The sequence below is a fragment of the Canis aureus genome, chromosome 32 (genome assembly GCF_053574225.1).
Source record: "Canis aureus isolate CA01 chromosome 32, VMU_Caureus_v.1.0, whole genome shotgun sequence".
In the NCBI taxonomy this organism is placed as follows: domain Eukaryota; kingdom Metazoa; phylum Chordata; class Mammalia; order Carnivora; family Canidae; genus Canis; species Canis aureus.
Window position 1 is genome coordinate 16,465,749 of NC_135642.1, and position 22,640 is coordinate 16,488,388.

A 22,640-nucleotide genomic window follows, 5' to 3' on the forward strand; every position below is an offset into this window, starting at 1 on the left:
CATGTAATTTTGACTCTGATAAGTCTTTAGCAATCAAGCCTCATTTAACGGTTACCATCAGTGAAGTTAAAAATGGTGTGTTTTAAAAAAAAAAATGGTGTGTTTTTTATTATTTATTTATTTATATTTATTTTTAATTTTTTTATTTGAGAGAGAGAGAGAGAGAGGCAGAGACACAGGCAGAGGGAGAGGCAGGCTCCATGCAGGAAGCCCGACGCGGGACCGATCCCGGGTCTCCAGGATCACGCCCCGGGCTGAAGGCAGCACTAAACCCCACCCGGGCTGCCCAAAAATGGCGTGTTTTAAAAATATTTTCCTAATTTCTCAAAAAAAGAAAAAGATCCTATGTATCCAAAAAGTTGGCCAAAAAAAGTCTGTGGTAGTGTATTTTTACATTCTCCCAAACTATTGTGTGGTATTCCTATGTAGAAACAAGTTAACATACATAGTGATCAGATTCATGTGCCTATTTATCTTTTAAAGATTTTATTTATTTATTTTTAGAGCGAGAAAGTGGCATCACAAAAATCCATGTAAGGAGAGACACTGAAAGGAATGGTCAGTAAGGCCTGACTAATGTCCACTAAAAATAGCACTGCAGAGGTCAGATCAGGGATATATATTAGTACATTGCAGTGATAAGTTAGAAATTAGATAGCAGGAGATTGAGGAGTAAATAAAAGGTGAAAAAATTAAGATTGTAGATGTATTCTTTCTTGAAGCTTAGTTCTTCTGACTTCAGTCAAAAGAACAGTTTTTATTTTGAAATTATTTTAAGTATGACTATTTACTGAGGAGGAAAAAATAACATGCATACATTGTGCAGAGAGACTGGAGTTACAAGAATGATAACTGATACAGCAAGTTCCTGAAGGAAAGATTAGAGTCAGAGGATAGTTGTATGGGTTAGACCTGCTCAGAAGGTTTACCTTGTTTTCTGTAGTGGTGAGAGAAGGATCTCTTTGTAGAGGGTCGAGAAGTAAAGACAAGTGATGAGATGAAGGCCTGACTTTTCTCTTTAGAAGCTTAGCTATAAAGTTAAGGAGAGAAAGGACTTCAACCAGAGAATGCAAATGCAGACAATCTGCAGGGGTTTGGAGCAGAAAAGCTGAGGGAGCTGACACTGGACTGCCTTTATTTTCTCAGTGAAAAATGTAATGATAAGATCAGGTAAGAGAACATAGTGAAGGTTTGGAATAGGTGGAGGGGTATGTAATAGAACTGCTGAACAGTATTCAGACCAGGGAATATATATCCTAAGTGTGCACCCATCCACACGATTCTGTGGACTTCTTGAGGATTCAGCCCGAGTATAGAACTGATAAGGTGTTCCTGTGGTGGGCAAAAAAGGACACCAGAATACAATGGAGCTTAAGGTATTGGCATGGACACGGCTAGAGACCTATGGCTCACTTCAAAGCAGGTCTTCCCCACCCTCCAACCCTCCAGATATCTCATGAGTCAAAACATTTAGCATCTTGAGAACAGAGACTCTCTTTGTTTTCTGGGGCCTAGGATTAGTCTCTTAGATTCAGAAAACATTCAGATATTTTTTAATGAATTAATGTACCTAATAAAATTTTGGGGCACCTGGGTGGCTCAGTCAGTTAGGGATCTGACTCCTGCTTTCAGCTCAGGTCATGATCTCAGGGTCGTGGGATCAAGCCCTAAATTGGCTCCGTGCTCTGTGTGGAGTCTGCTTAAGGATTCTTGTTCTCCCTCTTTCTCTGCCCCTCCTCAACGTGCTCTCTCTAAAATAAATAAATCTTTAAAAAAACACAACTAATAAAACCTGACTCTGCTAAACATTTCTGAATACAAGTATTGGGTTTAAATTATTTAGTAGGGATGAATATATTATTTCAGATCATTAGAATTCTGTCCCTAGAGCTACATTCTAGTAATTTACTTATGCTTAAAATAATAAGACTGATGACAAACTCTAACGAAATCCATTCTGTAACATAAAAGTTTATTAGAATAAAAATACACATACAATCCAACATTAAAATTATTTCATGTTGCATATAGGTTTTACCTCCATTAGTTTTTTTTTAAATGCTTTTAAGGTCTGTGCTTTAAATAATTTGCACATCTGTAAACCAAGCTGAGATTATCAAAGATGCAATATATCCATTAGATACTGGACATCAAACTCTAGGCTCAGAATTGAGTTATAACCTATTGCACTAAGTATTTTTGTAAAATTTGGACAGAGAAAAAAGATTAAATCACTTGAAATGAGGTAAGTTGTATGAAAAGGTTTTTAGTAGCAAATATCACCAATGTTGAAATAGGAATATTAAAAACATTTATGGAAAATTCACTTAAAATGTTTGCATAGTCTAGGTTATTTTTTAAAGATGAGAAATTAAAATTTTAAATTCCTCATTAGAAAAAGAGACAATTATCTGGTTCTTTTCAAATCTGTGTACATTTTAAATCTTTCTCTCATTTAGAAAAGAGAAGTGATAGAAACATTCACAAGTCTAGAAAAAAAGGAAAAAATAATGAAGATTAGGACCAACATTTCAAGCTGCCTTTTGGAAAGAAAATTAACAACAGAGGTAGACGGTTAAATATTAGTGGCCAAGTTACTCAAACGACTAATTTTTGTTGCTTCATATTTACCAAATGTTTACACTTGAAGCCAAAGAGTAAATAAATTTAGGAGTAGAGAGTATGACCTAGCACAAGTTATTTCCTTATATCAAAGAAAAGTAATAAAAATAAACCAGGCTTAAGACCCCTGTTAAATATATGATTGTTTAAAGCACTACAGTTCATGCACTTTTTCAAGTGAGAGAATGAACCTTCTCCCTAAGCTTCCTAGATTTATTGGAGCCCAAGCCACCAGCCACCCAGGCCCCCTCAGTCAAAATAGGACTGCAGGGTGCCCCGGCGCCGGACATCACAGGTCCAGCAGTGGAAGCCTCCTCCCAGGGAATTGGCATTACGGATGTTAACCTTGATGGTACTGATACCTGCATCAAAAGAGAGACATGTGTCTGTTAGATGGACTCCCGTGAAGATTTCCTGTAGGAAGTAAGCCAAAAGATGGGTAGGAATCCTGTGTCTCTATTCTCAAGTCTATCTGAACCCCAAACAGTCTTTCAACCATATTGTCACCAATTCTATTTCATCTAACCTATTCCACTGCTGATATAAAATCTTCACCAGAAAGTCAGCAGAGACTGTGAAGTCTATTTTGTTCTACTGACAATTCACAAGTCCATGAGTTGAATGAGTAGATGTATCTGACAAGATTAACTTTACCACCTTAAGAAAACAGTGGAACTGAACTCATATTTTAATATGCTGGGTTGTAGAATCCTACAGGTACCAAATATATTCAGGCAATTAGTTTAATCTGGCACTATTTTACTGATGTGGTTGTGCTGATGTGCACGGCCCAGTCAACCAGTGGTATTTAGAAAAAAATCTGTTGTGTTCAGCATAAGGGGATTTTAAAAAGGAAATCTATTCTCCTCCCTCAAGGAACTTATTATTTTGAGGGGAAAGATAGCTATAGAGTCACTAAAGAGTCTACTGGGGTAGTCAGGGAAGGAGGCAGCAGGAGCCACCAGAAAAGGCTTTTCTAGAAAATGAGACTGAGCAGGGCTTTGGGAAGTAAGAACAGGGCTTGGAAGGGGTAAGGAGTGGGCTTGGGATAAGGCGTAGACTTTTAAACACAAGTATGCTTCTTGGTAGACAGACATATCTATATTATTCAGATGGCTAGAGACATTTTAATCCTGAATTGGAGAGGTTCTAGTTGCTTGATAAAGTTTGCTTTAACAAATTCCCTGGGTCTAAAATTATAAAATAATATTACAAATCATATATTTGGTTCTTAATAATATTTTAACTTGAGAAACAATAAAATATTAATGGACAAAGAAACTAAGCTCAAGCAGTTGGCTATTTAATGAAAGTCAGAAAAAATGGTGGCAGAGTATTAGGTCAAATCATTAAAGAGCTCAATCTAAAACTGACAGGACAATCCTTTTAACTGATACCACATTAAAGAGGGATGTGTTAAGGGGGCAAATAATTTCTTTAGTATACCTGAAATATAAGGCATGAATCAAAACATGACTCATTTTCAACAAGTATATACTGTCTGGCTTTCTTTGACACTTAGGATATGCCAAGTATGTGAAGAGTGATAAACATTTTTCTATATGAGTTAGCCATATGAAAATCCTTTCTTTCAATACTTTTCTCAATAGTGTTAGAATATCTATTTTAAATTTTGAATATCAAGATAAGCAAATTCCCACCCAAGTAAAAACTAATTCTTAGTTCAAAGCTGAAGGATTTACTGACAGCCTCTACTGCTTTTCATGACTTTGTTCACTGTGCTTATCACACACATAAGTCATTTCTGTATCTGTACCCTTATAAGTCCTTTAAAATATGTAATGACAATGAAACTACTTTTAAAGGACCCTCAACAAGTCAATTTCTTATTTGGAGAAAGACTGAATAATCCATATGCCCATCTACAAAGGGGTAGTTCTTCATATGTGGCCACCAAGAGATTAGGTAAGTCATAGAAGATTGACATTTATTGCTAAGGGAGTGTCTGAGGAGCCTGGAATACATCTCCAACCTTTGGGATTATGATTATTAAAAGTAAAAATATTGTGCATCTACAAAATAATAGCTTGGTACCTCTAAAAGGAACAGAAATTGAATTAGATAAACCATACATTAGACCTAGCAAGTCATTTCTTTTTTTTTTTTTCTAGCAGGTAATTTCTTTAGTTCTTCTGGTTTAACACTTTAATGCATGACACCATGTTTCATTTATTGTACATACCCAGTTTTTCAAACATCTTTTGAATTGGGACTTCATTGGCATCCACCATGACACGCTTTTCATCTAGCATTAAGACATTCATGGAAAGCCATTTGGATGACATCCAGAGTGGGTGATCTAAAAATAGCAACAACTGTTAAATCATGTCTACTCTCATTTATGTTTAAGCCTGGATTCCAAAGTGAAGAATGTTAAAGTGACACCTCTATTCTTTCAGTAGTTCACTTTCCCTGTGGATTTTATTTTATTTTTTTAATTTTTATTTATTTATGATAGTCAAACAGAGAGAGAGAGGCAGAGACACAGGCAGAGGGAGAAGCAGGCTCCATGCACCGGGAGCCCGACGTGGGATTCGATCCCGGGTCTCCAGGATCGCGCCCTGGGCCAAAGGCAGGCGCCAAACCGCTGCGCCACCCAGGGATCCCCTCCCTGTGGATTTTATTTTGATCTTTTTAATATATTTTTTTTAATTTTTATTTATTTATGATAGTCACACAGAGAGAGAGAGAGAGAGAGAGAGAGAGGAAGAGACATAGACAGAGGGAGAAGCAGGCTCCATGCACTGGGAGCCCGACGTGGGATTCGATCCCGGGTCTCCAGGATCGCGCCCTGGGCCAAAGGCAGGCGCCAAACCACTGCGCCACTCAGGGATCCCTTTATTTTGATCTTAAGACAGTTTATCTATGAATGTTATGACTCAATCTATGCGCATTACACATTCGGATTTCACCTTGTTTTCTTTAAAAAGTCATTTCTTGCTTTGTGATATTGCTTTATACTGATTTTTCCCATCTTCGCACTTTCATTGTCCATGGAAAGAGAGGTTGCAAACATAAGTCCCAGCCTTGTCCTTGTACCTATAGGCCCACATGCTAGTTTACTCCTTCCTGGGAAAACATTTTCTCTAAAGTACTAAAATTTGGGCTGCTATCTATAGATGAAAGATCTTCAATCACTGAAGTACTCATTTTATGCTATGGGTACATAATAGTAAACATACCATCTGGGATGACTGGTATTGGAGGAGTAACTATGGTCCATCCTGCTTTCTTGAAAAGATCAATCTTCAAGACAAAAACAAACAAACAAAAACAAAAAACAAACCCCAAAGACAAAGTTTAAATCTATACATGCTATTATTATCATTCTTAGTCTCTGGTAGCTCTTATGATTAATAATTCTTTTTGAGATGCTGACTTCTCAGCTGCCAAAATAAAGAAATTAAATTTCTAAACATTTGAAATGATTTTGTCTGAATCCTAATTATAAATGTACATAAAATCCCCATACTACCAGGTTAAAGTTTTAAAAAGTAACGGAAATGTTAAAGCTTTTAAAAATATTCTCATGCTTTATTTAGGTTTCAGAGGCCTTAAAATACAAGATACTTTCCTTGACAAATTCACATTAAAGAAAATGAAAATATTTCCTCCTATTTAGTTATAGGGAAACAAAAATATCACTGCATTAAACCCATAGTCCATCCACTTCATAGTCCATCATTTTGTATCTATACCACAACATAAAGATAGATATTAAGGATGGACTTCCCCAGGAACTATAATTGTCCTTAGGGACTTATTATAACCCAGCATCCCTATGTTCACATACTCACTTAGTACATCAATAAATTATGTTAAAATGAAACATAAGTAAACTTGGTCATTGGGTATAAATATATGGGATAGAAATGAACATGATAAAATAGTCATTTTTAAAAATGACTTCACCCACTGTGAAGGTATTTATTTATTTATCTATTTATTTATTTATCTTATCTTATTTTTTTTTTTTGAGTGGAAAGGTCTGTTTTTAATGAATATCTTTAAAAGCCTTTGCAACAGCAGACACGGCCCAAGGAGGTTTGGAACCACACACTGATGATGACAAAGGGCTCCCTTGCTTCCAGGAGACCCCTAAGGCTGGATTCTTTCTGGTCTCTCTCAGCAGCTGAGCTGTACTGCAGCCTACCAAATAACACAAAATCACTCACCACCCAACTGGAAGTAGGAGGGAGCGAGCAGAAGTAGGAGGCTGCAGGTGATAGGGATAGACCAGCTGCAGTGCAGTGGCTCTGCTCCTCCCTGCAGGGTGGGGCTGGCCAAAGGGGTCCTGACACACTGGAGAGGGAGGAAGATACCCACTACCCAATGGCATCACCCAGCCATGCAGGGATCATTCTATTTGCAATTCAGTTGCTGTGGAGTCTTGGCTGCAAGTTATGGGTTAATATACTCTGTTCGATAAAAACATACACAGACACACAAACTTGAAGCTTTTGAAAGCAGCAAGCAGCAAAGTCAAAGTCTGATGACACTACACTAATTATCATGGCTTCAAGGTACATTTGTGAGTGCTGGACATTTTGTAGTAAATCCACCATAAGCAATCCAATGTTTGATTATCATAATGTTGAGCACTGCTGAATTTGTAATTTATAACCATTAGGAAATATGGAAGTGCTTAAAATAAAAGTGATAATTATTTAAGTTACTAGACTCTATTGCTTTTCCAGAGTCTTAAAAACTCCCTTACCTGATGACACGGTCGGTCAGGGTTGGAAAGCACAAGACCAGGTCCAATGATATTGAAGGTGGCGTCAATATGCATTGGATTGGGATCTTTAAAGGAGATGATATGCACTCTGTAGTCTGGAGCAAGATGCCTACGCATCCATTCAATGCCCAGATAGTTTGTAACCTGAAAATGAAAGGATGATAATAATTCTATAAAGATTTGGTTCTATGTTTAGATAACTAAAAATATTTAGGATGAAAATATTTTCAAAAACTAAATAAATACAATTTATAAGTAAATAATACAATAATAAAATATAATAATAAAGCATGGAATTTAAGAGGCAGCTTTTATTGACCTGGCTCCTCTGTGCAAAAATATCTCTTCCAGCTCTAATGAAGTCAGCAGCATCAAAGCATGGCTCAAACTCAGTCGTCACAAATTTTCCCTGAGCAGCCAATTTGTGTCTGTCTTCTACAGAATGGATAGGGTAATTCTAAATGGAACAAGAATGAATACATATCATACATTGGTTCATAAGAAAATTATCTATGGGGCATTAATTACTAAGAAAATTAATTCAACATCATAATTTCCCAAAATAGTACTACCCTGTTTTAGACAAAAACATGTATGGGGGAAGATGTAGGCCCATGCTAACTATGAGACTGACTCAGGACCTTCGTAGGCCCATGCTAACTAAATCAAAATAAGGTGACAACAAAAACCAAAAACCAAAAACTAGGCATGACACCAATTTCTTAATACTTAGTAGCAAAGATACAGAGGTAGTAATGATTCTGAAAATATTCCATGACCCATACACTGATTTATGTAGCTACTTAGAGTATTGAAAGTCATCAGAATGAAGTCATTCTGTTCTTTTAGAAAAGGAATTTGGCTCTGACCATAAAATGAAATGCCATGCATCCCCCGCCAGATTTGATTTGGTGTGGTGGAATGAATTCATTACTTATTTCTGTCTTTAAACTCTTAAGAAGAAATTTTGATCTTTTGATTCTTCTTATAAATGATCAAATAATAAGTGACCTAACAAAGGACATATACTTTCTTTTATTGTGAATTTGGCCTGTAGACCAGATTGCTTCTCTAGAAGAAAAGAATGGGGTTCAGTTTAGTCACTTTTCTGTTTCTACCAATGAATAGCTGTGTGCCTTTAGGCAAGTCTTCCTCTTTATAAGGGAATGATTGATGCTACTCCCTCAGAGGGTTTTGTGGATAATAAACAGGACTGTTGATGTATAAAAGCCTTTAGCTCAAGACCTAGCACACGGTAAGCACCAGATAAGTGTTAGCTATCACTACTGTAACTCTTATTATCACAATATCATTTACTCTTCATCATAAAACAACCATTTTTTTAATGTAGGTGGTGCTCTCAGTTTCTCATATGCATACTAAATACAAGGTATCAGAGAATCTCTATCTCATTCTCTAGATTATTGAGAAGAGTTACTAATAAGCTCATCTACAATTAGGGTCTTACCTGGTCATAAAGCTTGTCACCCATTGTTGGCTTAGGAGCTGTTGTCCACTTGGCGCCACGATGGAAGTAGTCTTTGATAATTGACCGGTATGCACGGTACTCAAAGAAGCGGGCGCGCCATGCCATGGGAGCCTCAATGATCTCATTTCCCACAACTATCAGAATGTCTCGAGGCATCGCACCATATAAACCTATCAGACCAAAAGGTTCCACAAAAATCTCAGTAATGCTAATTTCCAAGACAGAAAAGTCTATAGAATAAGATCCCAGTTTTTCTGGTTAAAAAAATTACACAAAAATTTCCACAAAAATCTCAGTAATGCTAATTTCCAAGACAGAAAAGTCTATAGAATAAGATCCCAGTTTTTCTGGTTAAAAAAATTACAGAAAACCTATAGGAATGTGTATGTATAGACTTAAATGCAAATGGAAAAAAATGGATACATACTAGATTGTTAGCATGATTATTCTGTATGTGTATGGCAAATCTAGAAAAGAAAGAAAAGAATAGGGGATCCCTGGGTGGCTCAGTGGTTTGGCGCCTGCCTTCGGCTCAGGGAGTGATCCTGGATCATGTCCCGCATGGGGCTCCCTGCATGAAGCCTGCTTCTCCCTCTGCCTGTGTCTCTGCCTCTCTTTCTCTCTGTGTCTCTCATGAATAAATAAATAAAATCTTTAAAAGAAAAAAAAGAAAAAATAATAGAGAAAGAGAGAGAAAGAAAGGGAGAGAGGGAAAGAGAAGGGGAAAGGAAGAAAAGAAATGAAGCCCTACGGACCTTGTTCAAAGAGATCTAGAACCACCAAGTTTTCACATTTTGTAAGCTCCTTTCTTGCTATACAGAAATGGAATTCTTCAGGGAATATCAGTACCACAAGATAAAAATTGGGCCAATGATCATTTCTAGAACTCTAAATTAGAACACTGACCTCAGGCACAAGAACAATCTTGTAGCAATATCAGTTAAAACTAAAATGGGAATGTTTCTGTTCCTCTCTTCTATACTTGAGGAAAACTCATGGAATCCACTGTTTTATAAATAAAATCTTTAAAAAAAAAGATATGGACACCTTAATCATATCAAAAAGAACCCATCTGGGGCAGCCCGGGTGGCTCAGCCATTTAGCGCCGCCGCCTTCAGCCCAGGGTGTGGTCCTGGAGTCTGGGGATTGAGTCTCACATCAGGCTCCCTTCATGGAGCCTGCTTTTCCCTCTGCCTGTGTCTCTGCCTCTCTCTGTGTCTCTCATGAATAAATAAATAAAAAATCTTAAAGAAAAAAAAAAAAAGAACCAATCTGTTCCTAAGTAATCTCTAAAGTTTTGAAGGATTATTAAAATAAAGGAATCCCTGAGAAATTATCTGAGCTTTCTCCTTACACATTAAGAAAGAAAAATTAAGGGGCGCCTGGGTGGCTCAGTGGTTAAGCGTCTCAGGTCATGATTCCGGGGTCCTGGGATTGAGTCCTGCATCAGGCTTCCCACAGGGAGTCTGCTTCTCCCTCTGCCTGTGTCTCTGCCTCTCTGTGTCTCTCATGAAGAAACAAGAAGGAAGGAAGGAAGGAAGGAAGGAAGGAAGGAAGGAAGGAAGGAAGGAAGGAAGGAAGGAAACATTAAGACACTAGCAGTTTAGGTATACAACATCACTTACCCGTAGACTCAAAATCAGGAGTTTTATACTTCAAAGACCAGTCAATGGGGTCAGGCCTCCTCACTGTCACTCCTTCTGTTTTTAAAATATTGCACATCTCTTCAATTTCAGCAATAGCCTTTTTCAAATGATCTTTGGGAAAATAGTGGCCTCCGTGCTTCTGGTAAAATGGCCAGTACTTTTCATATGTGTTGGCCTAAAAGCAGGAGAAAATAGGCAGAATATTTAATTGGAGAAAAATGCAATTCCTGATAAGGTCATAGGCAATGAACAATGATTTGTGTAATTTAATAGAAATGAGACTAAGACCATGTCTTGTCTAGTGTTGATCCCTAGCACACAGCATACTGCCTGTCCGGGCAGACACTCAATATTTGCTGAATGAAGAATTCTAAATTCTCTTGATATTTTGAGACCTTTTGCCCCTGTTGCCTGAGATCTCATGCCCTGCCGTTCACAGCATGTCTGCCCTCAGATGAGCTTGACGTCTTCTTGGACCGGTTTTTACAAGCTTCATAGACAAAACAGGACATAGGTATTCTGTTAGACAGTCTCAATGAAATCAAATAACAGAACAAACAAAATAGCATAAGAGGATAAGAGCACATCTGTTACTTAGATCAAACCATGCATCCCAGAATTCTGTCTAGAAAACAGCACTGCAAAATACTCTGTAGGAAAATAGGACACTGCCCCCTTAAAATTAGGGACATAGTCTCAAACATTCTTTGTTGCTCTTAAAAACCATTATTGATTCTCTCATTCAATAGAATTAGCACTTGGCAAAATTGTGCAGCAGTGCAAGCCTGCCTTTTAGACTTTCTATCCTTCCCTGCAGACATGCCTCCCCTCCCCAGTGTTTCCAAGTTTTCATACTGCTTCAAATCCTTTTATCTTAGAAGAAAGTGATCTGGTGCTGAGTGAAGTAAGTCAGTCGGAGAAGGACAAACATTATATGTTCTCATTCATTTGGGGAATATAAATAATAGTGAAAGGGAATATAAGGGAAGGGAGAAGAAATGGGTGGGAAATATCAGAAAGGGAGACAGAACGTAAAGACTGCTAACTCTGGGAAACGAACTAGGGGTGGTAGAAGGGGAGGAGGGCGGGGGGTGGGAGTGAATGGGTGACGGGCACTGGGGGTTATTCTGTATGTTAGTAAATTGAACACCAATAAAAAATAAATTAAAAAAGAAAAAAAGAAAAAAAAAAAGAAAGTGATCTGGTAAGTGAATTCATGCAATTTTGGCAGTTGAAAAAAAGCTTAACATTTAGGAAGTGTCCAAAGGTCATATGCATTTTAAAAGACAACTGAACCAGTTAAATGCTTTAAAAAGGCTCAATTTGCTAAAAAAGACTGTTGAATTAGGGCAGGCATAACAACTGTAAAATACTGGTTTGCAAAAATAAAAAAATGTAGAAGGATTCTTCCTTCTGATTGTTTTGCATATGCCTAAGTTCTCAATTTAAAGAAATACACTGGGAAATGTAGATGATGTATATGGATATAATTTATCAAGATAGATGAGGTATAGAATTCCAATCAGAAGATCTGAATGCTAAGAAAAAACCTTGGATTTTCAACAAAAAGACTGGCAGAGTGATATATATCTATATATTTTAAGTTTAAAAAACGTTTAAAGCGGGACGCTTGGGTGGCTCAGCAGTTGAGCATCTGCCTTCAGCCTAGGATGTGATCCTGGAGACCAGGGGTCGGGTCTGCATTGGGCTCTCTGCATGGAGCCTGCTTCTCCCTCTGCCTGTGTCTCTGCCTCTCTCTTTGTCTCTCATGAATGAATGAATAAAATCTTAAAAAAAAAAAAGTTTAAAGTTAAAGATTTTATTTATTTATTCATGAGAGACACAGAGAGAAAGAGAGTCAGAGACACAGGCAGAGGGAGAAGCAGGCTCCATGCAGGGAGCCCAATGCGGGACCCGACCCCAGGTCTCCAGGATCATGCCCTGGGCCAAAGGCAGGCGCTAAACCGCTGAGCCACCCAGGGATCCCCTAAAGCAGGTATTTAAAAAAATACTGCTTTATATCATTGATTAACTGACTACCAGTTCTTATCATGTCAGGTTTCTACCACAAGTCAGACAATTTCAGGGTAGAAAGAAGGGAACTGGGTAATGAGATATAGTGTGTCTAGATGCCTAGCTCATTAATGTCAAAGACAATGTTTTTTTCCAGATTTTCTGTCTCTGCTTCCATTTCCACCTCAGTCTGATAAATATCAAACATATGGAGGCAGACCTGCCTCTTGTTAGCTCAGTACACAGGTTCACATCAGAAAAGCTGGAGCTGAGCCGGCTGGAAAAGGACTAAGAATCTGATAACTATGTCTTGATAAAGTTGAAAGTCTTCCAAACATGGAAGATGCCGGTGAGGGTATAAAACAGGGGTTGGCAGAGCACCTGGGATTGGTTTGCATCAGGCTCCCTACAGGGAGCCTGCTTCTCCCTCAGCCTATGTCTCTGTCTCTCTCTGTGTGTGTCTCTTACAGATAAACAAATTTTAAAAATCTTTAAAAATAAAAAAATAATAAAAAATTTTGGCAAACTAAAACCCATAGCCAATTTTTTTTTTTTTTTTTTTTTAGTAAATACAAGTTTTATGGAAACACAGACATATTCATTTACATATTGTCTGTAGTTGCTTTTGCACTACAGAGTTGAAAGCTGAGTGGCTGGGACAGAGACCAGTGGTCTGCAAAGTCTGAAATATTTATCTGGCCTTATACAGAAAAAGTTTGCTGATCCCTGTCTAAGTTATTAGTTAGTTGCTTTACTTTTGAAGATCTATAGGAAAACAACTAGCTCAATTTCTGGCCTGTGACAAATATTATCAGTATCAAATTATCAGTATTAATTGACTACTTTTTAAGATCAATCTACTCTTTTTAAGAACAAAAGCATTCCACTGTTTTCTACTCCTAGGAAGTCCGGCAGCAGCCACCAGGAGAGGATAATAATGACTCTTTATATTCCTCTCAGACACATCGTGGTACTACTCATCCATTCATCACTTTCTCCTTCTCATGCCAGGCACATCTCTTACAGTCCACTAAAGGACAAGAAGGCTTTGAAAATTAACACTGGGTTACAACAGATGCACAGCCATGTTGTCTTGCCAGACACATTCCAAAGTATTCTGTGTAACTATGCAGAATGAAGCTTGCTTTGGTAAATATGAACTAAACTTTCCTAGGGGAAGAAAAGCTATTTGAACAAGTGTGAGTTTTCTTGTGCAACCGATACTCTGTCTGGCGAAGGTTGAACAAAGTCCAAATGATCAAGGCACATTACATTTTCCAAGAGATAGTTGGAAATTATTTACACTTCCTTTGTAACTCTGCTAAATGAGTTAGCAATTATTTACCAAGTGTCTGCAAGATAAAAAAAAAAAACCACTATATTAAATGCTTAGCACATGATGTTTTTAATAACCTGTTGCAGAGATGTGGCTGCCCTCCTAAAAACTTTATAGTCTTTTAGGGCCTAAAATCTTTTGGGGGGGTGCCAAAGGAATTTTAAATACTATCTTTGGAAGGCTAAAAAATATCAATAGAAACTTCTTATTTATCCAGCTTCAAGCTTATAGTACATTAGCCTTGAATGACTGTATTTTATAAAAGGTCCTTTCTTAAAAGCTTTAAAGAGATAAAAGCAAAACAAAAAGCATACATTTGGTGGAAAGTATTCATTATGTTTTACAGAATAAAAAGCGACACAGCTTTTAAAAACTGTGCTTCCTAATAACTACATTCCTCACTCCCAGAAAATTTCTCTAGCATTTATATATTCCAGCAAATCTTATGCTCTAATTGCCTATAAGCAGTTTAATACATTATTTTATCTTTCACTGTTCCCAAGCTGATTAATACATCTGTATCATTTTTTTTCTATTAGTCAAGGCCTTACCTTGCAGGGGCCATGCGTGTTCTTTAACTTTCTCTCCCTCATTACCTAGTTTAGTATGTGGCATAGGGCAGAAATAACCAGACAAATGAATGAAATCAATACAGCTAATGCTAGTAGTATCTACAATCATTGCACTTCCAATGTATTTTTGTGATATAAAACTAGATCCATATGGCCAGTAATGAAGTTTGGTTTTATCCTTGGAAAAATTTAGCATGTAACCTTTTACCTTCTTATTTAGTCTTGTTAGGTAGATAGTAGACCTCTTAATATCCTCACTTGAGGCCCAGAAATTGTAGGATCTCACACAAAGTCAAAGAGCTGATTAGCCAAGACTAGTATCAAACTTTTAAATCACATATATAATTCAGTCCTATTCTCCTAACTTCAGCCTGGTACACTTTTCACAAATGACAGAGAACTCGAAATCATATCTGAGAATCATGTCTGTTTCCATAAGATTGCATAGTATAAAAGTCAACACTTTTAGAGACAAGTAAAAGGATAAACCACTGCTTGAATGTGAAATTTAATTCCACCCAATTAAAATGGTTAAGGAATGGGACTTCTTTCCAAGAAAAAAACTTTAAAAAGATCATGCCTTTTTAAAACATGTGGATGATACATAAATTAATCTGTTCATCAAAGTGTCAAATATCAGAACCAGAGGCAGTTTCAGAACAATTAGAAGTTATTACTTTTTCTATTACCCTGCCTTCAAGTTCTAATTAAAGAGTCATTTTCTTCAAGAAGACTTCCTAACTATCCAGCATTTGGTCATTGCTTTTTCCTTTACTCTTCGGGCATTCAATTCAACTGCCAGTTGTTTGGCATAAAACACTTAGCTTTAGTCTTTCTTACTATATGAATATCTTATCTCTCTCTCTCTTTTTTGAAAAGGTTTTATTAATTTACTCATGAGAGATAACAGAGAGAGAAAGGCAGAGACATAGGCAGAGGGAAAAGCAGGCTCCATGCAGGGAGCCTGATGTGGGATTCGATCCTGGGACTCCAGGATCATGCCCTGGGCTGAAGGCAGACACTCAACCAACCACTGAGCCACCCAGATATCCCATATCTTATCTCTCTAAATAGAAAGCAAGTTCTTTTGTGCTGATACCCCTGGAGCTCTAGTACAAGGTAGCCAACATTTATGATGATGATGATAATGATGTAATGGAATTTATTTCCTTAATCCATGTTACAAATAAAAATGTAAATATTCAGGAAGAATTAAATTCCTTGAAAAAGTATTTGTAACCCCTTATTTAATGGAAACTCAGGCTGTATCTGCAATGAGGTTGGCACTCTCTTATGCAGGATACAACCCGAACATCAAACCACAGAGGCCCCTCCTTAGAAATATTACAGATAAAGAACATTAGGAGTTTTTAGAAGAGAGATATTACTTGTTGCCAGGGAAACCCTGGGAGGCTTTGCGGAAGGTACCATCAGGGCTCCGTGGTGGTAAGAGGGGTAGGTTTAAACTACAGACAAGAGAGATACACGAATATAGGTGGAAGGGTCCTGAGTGGGAGCAAAGGCATAAGCATTGTTTGGGGAACAGTGAGTAATCTAGTTTGGCTGCTTATATGGTTATCCTATAAAGTCTGCTGAAAGTCAAGGCAAATACTAGAGTTGAGAGGTACCCAAATAGGAATGGACATCTGCTAACCTGCCATACTAACACACTTCTAAGATGAGCCAATGATTGAAATGGGGAGTCCTGGAAAGGCACACATGACCCAGATTGTGAATGATCTTGAATACCATGAGAACTTTATCTGAAGTAGTCGCAGGGGAGGGGACATGTAGAAGATTGGGAAATAGAGGAATGATAGGAGCAGGATGAGCAAGGTGATCCAATTTTGGTTTAAAAAAGCACTCTTGGGGGATTCTTGGGTGGCTCAGTGGCTTGGTGCCTGCCTTCGGCCCAGGGCATGATCCTGGAGTCCCGGGATCAAGTCCTACATCGGGCTTCCTACGTGGAGCCTGCTTCTCTCTTTTTTTTTTTTTTTTTTTAAGATTTATTTATTTATTCATTCAGAGAGAGAGCGAAGAGAGAGGCAGAGGCACAGGCAGAGGGAGAAGCAGGCTCCATGCAGGAAGCCCGATGTGGGGCTCAATCCCGGGTCTCCAGGATCACACCCCGGGCTGCAGGCGGCGCTAAACCGCTGCACCACCGGGGCTGCCCCTGGAGCCTGCTTCTCCCTCTGCCTGTGTCTCTGCCTCTCTCTCTCTCTCTGTGTCTCTCATGAATAAATATATAAAATCTTAAAAAAAAATAAAATAAAAAAGCACTCTTGGGGGCAGCCCGGGTAGCTCAGCAGTTTGGTGCTGCCTTCAGCCCAGGGCCTGATCCTGGAGACCAGGGATCGAGTCCCGCGTTGGGCTCCCTGCATGGAGCCTGCTTCTCCCTCTGCCTGTGTCTCTGCCTCTCTCGCTCTCTCTGTGTCTCTCATGAATAAATAAATAAAATATTTTTAAAAATAAAAATTAAAAAAAAATTTTTTAAAAAAAGCACTCTCGGGACACCTGGGTAGCTTAGTGGCTCACTGTGTGATCCTGGGTCTGGGATCGAGTCCCCCATCATGCTCTTTGCAGGGACCCTGCTTCTCTCTCTGTCTATGTCTCTGCCTCTCTGTGTGTGTTTCTCATGAATAAATAAATAAAACCTTTTTTTTTTTTTTTAAAGGACTCTCATAGAAGCTGGAAGGTGGTTCAGAGAGAAGAGCAAATGAGAGAGAACAATGGGGGCTTAGCAATAGCCCAGGCAGTGGATGAGATCCTGAGGTAAGGCAGCAGCAGAGGGATGGAGGCAAGACTGCCTTTGACAGAGGACTTGTTAGATCTTGGAGAATGGATATAGAGGATGTGACTGAAATCAAAGATGATTCCTTGATGTTTCAGCTGAAGTAAACAGGAATGCCAAAATGATGTGCCAGGTTTGAGGTCCCACAGCAATACCCACCAAGGAGTTCAACATGTTGATCTGGAGAGAGATCTGAACCCTCATGGAGGTGGGAGCAGAAGCTGTGAGAAGAACTAAGAGAAAAGGGCCAAAGTGAAATTCTGCTGAACCCGAACATCACAGACAGTGAAGGAAGAGGTGAGGAATAGTGAAAGAACTAACATCCCCAGATAAGGTGCTAGAATCTGAGTTGTTTGGAGTAAGTTGTTGTAAAAAAGGAGTTGTTTGTGTAAATTAGTATAAAACACCACAGAGATTTCAAGTAAGACAATTAAAATCACCACTAGATTTCGGAGGTCTGGAGTGAGCTACAATGAAAGCAGTTATAGAGGAGAATGGGAGCAAAAGCCAGCCTACAGAAGGTGAGGAGTGAAACCCCGTCAGACCTGCAAATACCCTTGCTTTACCTTCACCTCCACAGTGAACGGTGGAACACAGGCGTTTTCTGCTCTGCCCACTATCACTTCCTCTAAGGGGTCCCATTCATTGTAAGAGGAGACAGGGCAGTCCTTGGGCAGAGGATCAGTGGCCTTATCGTCAGCTGCACAGGAATTCCGGGAGGAAGCAGTAGCTGCCTGGGTGCTCTGGAAAGTTCGCTGCACCCATCCTGTTAAGGTTCTTCCAAGCTTCCAAGAACAACAAAAAAAGATTATTTTACAGTCCTACAAAGTACTTGTGGGGAGGAGGAGGTACAGGTGGAGAGAAACCCAACATAACATAGACATTTACAATCCTTTAGAAGAATGTAAATCAAGATGTTAGTAAGTAAGTGGGTAGTGGGGCTATAGTTTTACCTTCTTGTTTTTTTATAAATTACCTTGTCTATATGTTCATTAGCTAGCTTGTTAAAGCTCCTCAGAAGATTTTGTCCCCAGTGACCACCTCCATTTATATCTCAGAATGGTTTTCTACAATCAAGTTTTAATCAAGCTTTAAGCAACCCTTCCATGGATGATGGATCATCCTGTTCCTAGAAAACCACAGAACGCTGCTCCATATCTCCCTGCCAAGTCCAGCTGGAGGAAGAAGCCTCCTTTCCTTTTCAGTATTAAAAGTCACCAAAAAAAAAAAAAAAAAAGTTACCAATATTAGACTTTTTTTCCCCAAATAAAAATGTAGATGCATATGTAAAGATTCTTATCTTTCAGAATAATCAGCTTCAAACTAAAAATTCTGCATTGCTAACACACACTTCACACTCTTTGGCACTCCAATTCTGAGAGTGACCAAGTGCCATCTGCTCCATTTTACAGATGGTCCATGGTATCCTGGCCAAGACAGGATTAACCCAAGTACAAATGTAAACAACAGAAAAGAGAACTAAGGACTTCAGAAAAGCCTTTTGAAAATCCAGGGTCTATAAAATCTACAACAGGGAGAGTCCCTCACTCACAGGGCAAACTTCAAACACCACCCACACCTCACACCCTACACCCTAGCCCCGCGCCCAATCTTCATCCTACTCTGTTAAATGCCTTGGGAAGGAGGCAGGAGCGGAGCCAGGGTAGGGACCGGAGCGAGAAGGCGAGTGACAGGTGTTCTGGAAGCAGTTGTGAGAGGGAGCCAGGCTGCCCGGCTATTCCTGTCCCAGGAGCCAGGGAGGGTCTGCACGCTAACTAGGCGAGCGGGAAGTGGGGCCCGGCACAAAGTACGGGACGGCCTCAACTCGCTCCGACTCCTCTCTCGACTCAGGGCCCGTGTCACCCTTGGAGTGGGCCTGCTTGCTCCCTCGCCGTCTGACTCCCACTTTGCCTCCCCGCTCGCGCATCACACCCCACGCATTTCCCTGAAGGCTCCCCAACTCTATGCCCACCCCTGCATTGAATCCCAAGAATTCCATCCCTGAATTAAGAAGTGTCACTCGTCGCCCCACACCCTTCCCCCGCCCGAGGCCTCCTGGAGCGAGTCGGGGTCGGGCCGGGAGGGCGGCGCCCCCTGCACCGACGGCGGGAGGCGCGGAGAGCGGCGGCGCCCACGGGGTGCGGCCCCACTGCACGGCCGCTCCCCCCGGGGTACCGCGGCGCCCGGGGCAGCCGGCAGAGGCTCCCGAAGCCGGGCTTCCCGGGGGGCAGAGGGGCTCTGTCGGGCACGCGGGCCGGGGAGGGCGAGGGAAGGCGAGGGAAGGCGAGGCGGCGCACGCACCCGAGAGCCGATGTAGTGCACCGCTTCGGCGCCGCGGCTCCCGCCGCGCAGACACCGCACCCGCAGCATCGCCCCGCGCCCGGCTTGTCCTCGAGCGAATGTTCCCGGCGCTCCGCGGCGTCCGCCCGAGCCTCCCGGGAGCGCGTCGGCAGGCGTGTGGCGGTGCGCGGCCCCGGCCTTTTGTAGCCTGCCCCGCCCCGCCGCCTCCCGCGCACCCCATTGGCTGCCGGTGGCAGGTGGCGCGGCCGGGGAGCGCGGGCTGGCGCGGCCGCCGCCCCGAGCTGGGGACCGCGAGCCGACTGCGGGGGTTAGCGCGTCCGCGCGCCCGCCGGCCTCTGCTGGCGAGCCCAGCCCGCGTGGGCCGAGGAGGCCGCCAGTGCGTCGGGTCGCGAGGAGGAGCGCGCGACTTGACCGAGTAACCTGACCAGGACGCTAAGCGCACTCTGTTGGACGACACAGGTGAAGCCTAAGTGCCCTCGCAGGTTGAAGTCGTCTGTATGCACGGACTCAGTCCCCTCGTTTTGCAGTGAACGAAACCACGTAAAGCTTGGACGGCTTCTTAGGGCAACGCGAGGTTTGCGATCAGAGAAGCCTACGTCTGGAATTCAGCTTATCAGCTCCCCGGGGTGCTGCACTTTGCACCCACTAGCCTGGCAGGTGTTTGGGGGAATAACTAGACGTTTCAAATAGTCGTTGACCACGTGCTCCGGCTTGAGAATCTCGGCCATGCCATAGAGACACAGAAGTGGGCCAGAAATAAGGGAGGACTACAGGCTCGTCTCCCCTTCCGTTCCATACATTTAAATTTTTGTTTCGGTTTGATTAGGATACATTTATTAGAAAAGGAGTTTCCCTAACGGTGCAAAAGGAGAGAACTCAGTTTAACCTTTAAGTACCTAGCAGGAGAGGAGACAGAGAGATTTGAGTATTTCGTTTTGTACCTACAAAAAATTTTTTTTCATGATACAAATGATAAATTATGTATGTACAGTAAATAAGTATCCATAGTCAACACAAGTTCAAAACCAGCCACCGGCCCCTGGGATTGAGAAAACGGCTGGGTGACACCCCCTCGCACACTGCCCATCAGGAGGGAGCGTGATGGCAGGTGTACTACACGCGTGGCAACGGCCGGTGTCTTCGTGATCAGTGCAGCAGGCAACAGGGACAAGGCGCTGGGGACGCGCCTGTGCTGGGGAACCTGGTGGGGCGGTGGCGGGAGGGTGCTGGGGCCCGGGCGGCCCCGTGGCTACAATGTTGGGGCCTCAAAGTCAAATCAGGAAGGGTTCTTGGCTGTTGCAGAAGAATCACTGACCAACTACCTACAAAATATGTAATTATTTTTAATGAGCTGTCTTTTTAATTCTGGTGTCTCAGACTTGTGTTCCAAAGTTTGCTGATAGAAGGCACCAGACAAGCAGAATGCCATGGTAAAAGGAGCCCTGGAGAGGGAATTGGGAAAACTGGGTGCTAGTCTTGACTCTATTATAGACTACTATGTGTCTTCTTGTGTCTTCTTATCCTCAAAGGAAGAACAGTTGCATTTATTGTCCCTAGCACACAGGGTCGTGGAGGGGCCAAAAGGAAAGATTGTACATGTGAAAGTAGGGTGGCACTAAGAGCTATATATGAATATGAGGTAATATCTCACCAGCTCTAACAATAAGAAGGCCTCCAAATGTGATAATAGGGTGAAATGAGTCAATAAATCCAGGATCATATCTTAGCTCTGCTACTAACTTGCTTTGTGACCTGGAATCAAAATCCTCCTCCTTTTTAGTGAAGGCATCACACTTCTAGTGAAAGCTTTGGCAAGTCTCTAATATTTCTCAAAATTTAGAAAGTATCTCTCCCAAGAATTAAGTGCAGTCACCTCTAAGGTCTAATTTTCTAATGGTCTTATGGTAGCCAGAAATATACTCCTCCTCAATAAAGGAATTTAAGAGTACAGTAAGTACACCTAACAAATGGTATTGACATTACTCTATAACATTTCTGAGATCTGAGGATACCCTCACATCATTCATTAAAGACACTTTTAATTTTGCAGATGTAAGAATTGGAAGTGCCTGGAAATAAATGAAGCCAGGATGTCATTAAATTTTACATAAAGAGAGGCTCATAGCCATAGAACATACACTTACCTCCTGGGATCCAGGGAGAGTGTGTGAATAGAGCCACCCAAACCAGAAGTGGAATAGGCTGTGAACTCTTACCTTCTTCTCCCTCATTGGCAATAGGTTAGTGTAACACCAATAACTTTGATCAAACCAATAATTTTAGGATCTTGGTGGTCTCATAATTAATGGTTAGGCATATTCATGTCTAATAGTAGTATACTCTTGTAGGTTAATCTAGGGGCATAATTTAGAGTCATTTGGGGGTAAAAGTACAAGGGATAGAAAACTCAACAGAAGTATGACAAATTATTCCATTTTCTAATTTCTCCCTCATCACTGTTGCTTTGGGGACATGCCCAACTCTACCTGGTTTTACCCAACAAAGTACAGAGTTTGTGAAATGTGTCCTGAGATTAAAAAACCCCAAAAAGCTAGTAAAGTCTTTGGGTCAACGCAATGAACAACAAAAAAGCCTATTGTAAGAATTAATTATCTCACCATCATGGTTTGATGTCAGAATCTGTGCATAGGAAGCAATCGTAATGTGTTCCTAGAGCTTAAGAGATACAGATACTCTGTGAACACACACACACACAGTGGATGAAATTAGCTACCTTCAGAAGTCATCTGTTCTAGGAGATATTTGTATTTGTAGTTTAAGGGGCAGGATACCTCTCAAATTAAATCAGAAAAATATGAGATTACTCAAATTCAAGCAAGTGACTATAGTATGTTCTCATGACTAGAATGTAATTAAAGAAAGATACAACTTTTAAAAAGTATTATTTGGGGACACCTGTCTGGCTTAGACAGTAGAGGATGTGACTCTTGATCTTGATGTTATGAGTTTGAGCCCCACATTAGGTTTAGAGATTACTTTAAAAACTTTTTTTTTTAGAGGGGGAAAGGGGAGAGGAAGAGAGAGAATCTTATTCCACCTCACAACCCTGAGATCATGACCTGACCCCAAATCAAGAGCCAGATGCTCAAC

General features: G+C 40.7%; 1 protein-coding gene and 1 long non-coding RNA gene across 26 annotated transcripts in view; one reads left to right on the plus strand and one right to left on the minus strand.

The window, feature by feature from the left end:
* Window positions 1-22,640, plus strand: part of LOC144303146 (uncharacterized) — a 137,425-nt gene that overhangs the window by 106,452 nt on the left and 8,333 nt on the right. For 16 of the 25 annotated variants that reach the window (XR_013370140.1, XR_013370132.1, XR_013370151.1 and 13 more), the window contains 3 exons: window positions 17,112-17,209; window positions 17,327-17,525; window positions 18,225-18,519. This is a non-coding gene — a long non-coding RNA (uncharacterized LOC144303146). Of the gene's footprint in view, window positions 1-13,540; window positions 13,679-17,111; window positions 17,210-17,326; window positions 17,526-17,674; window positions 18,520-22,640 lie in introns of those variants that run through there. The other 9 variants (XR_013370133.1, XR_013370136.1, XR_013370146.1 and 6 more) reach the window with 5 other exon arrangements.
* On the minus strand, window positions 1,952-19,687 carry GATM (glycine amidinotransferase). Its single transcript, XM_077880957.1, has 9 exons — window positions 19,530-19,687; window positions 17,795-18,013; window positions 10,496-10,691; window positions 8,850-9,040; window positions 7,701-7,838; window positions 7,361-7,525; window positions 5,826-5,889; window positions 4,826-4,942; window positions 1,952-2,984 (listed from the first exon to the last, which is right to left on the minus strand). Exons 1-9 carry the CDS (start codon window positions 19,596-19,598, stop codon window positions 2,872-2,874), a joined length of 1,272 nt encoding a protein of 423 aa, XP_077737083.1. The 5' UTR covers window positions 19,599-19,687; the 3' UTR covers window positions 1,952-2,871.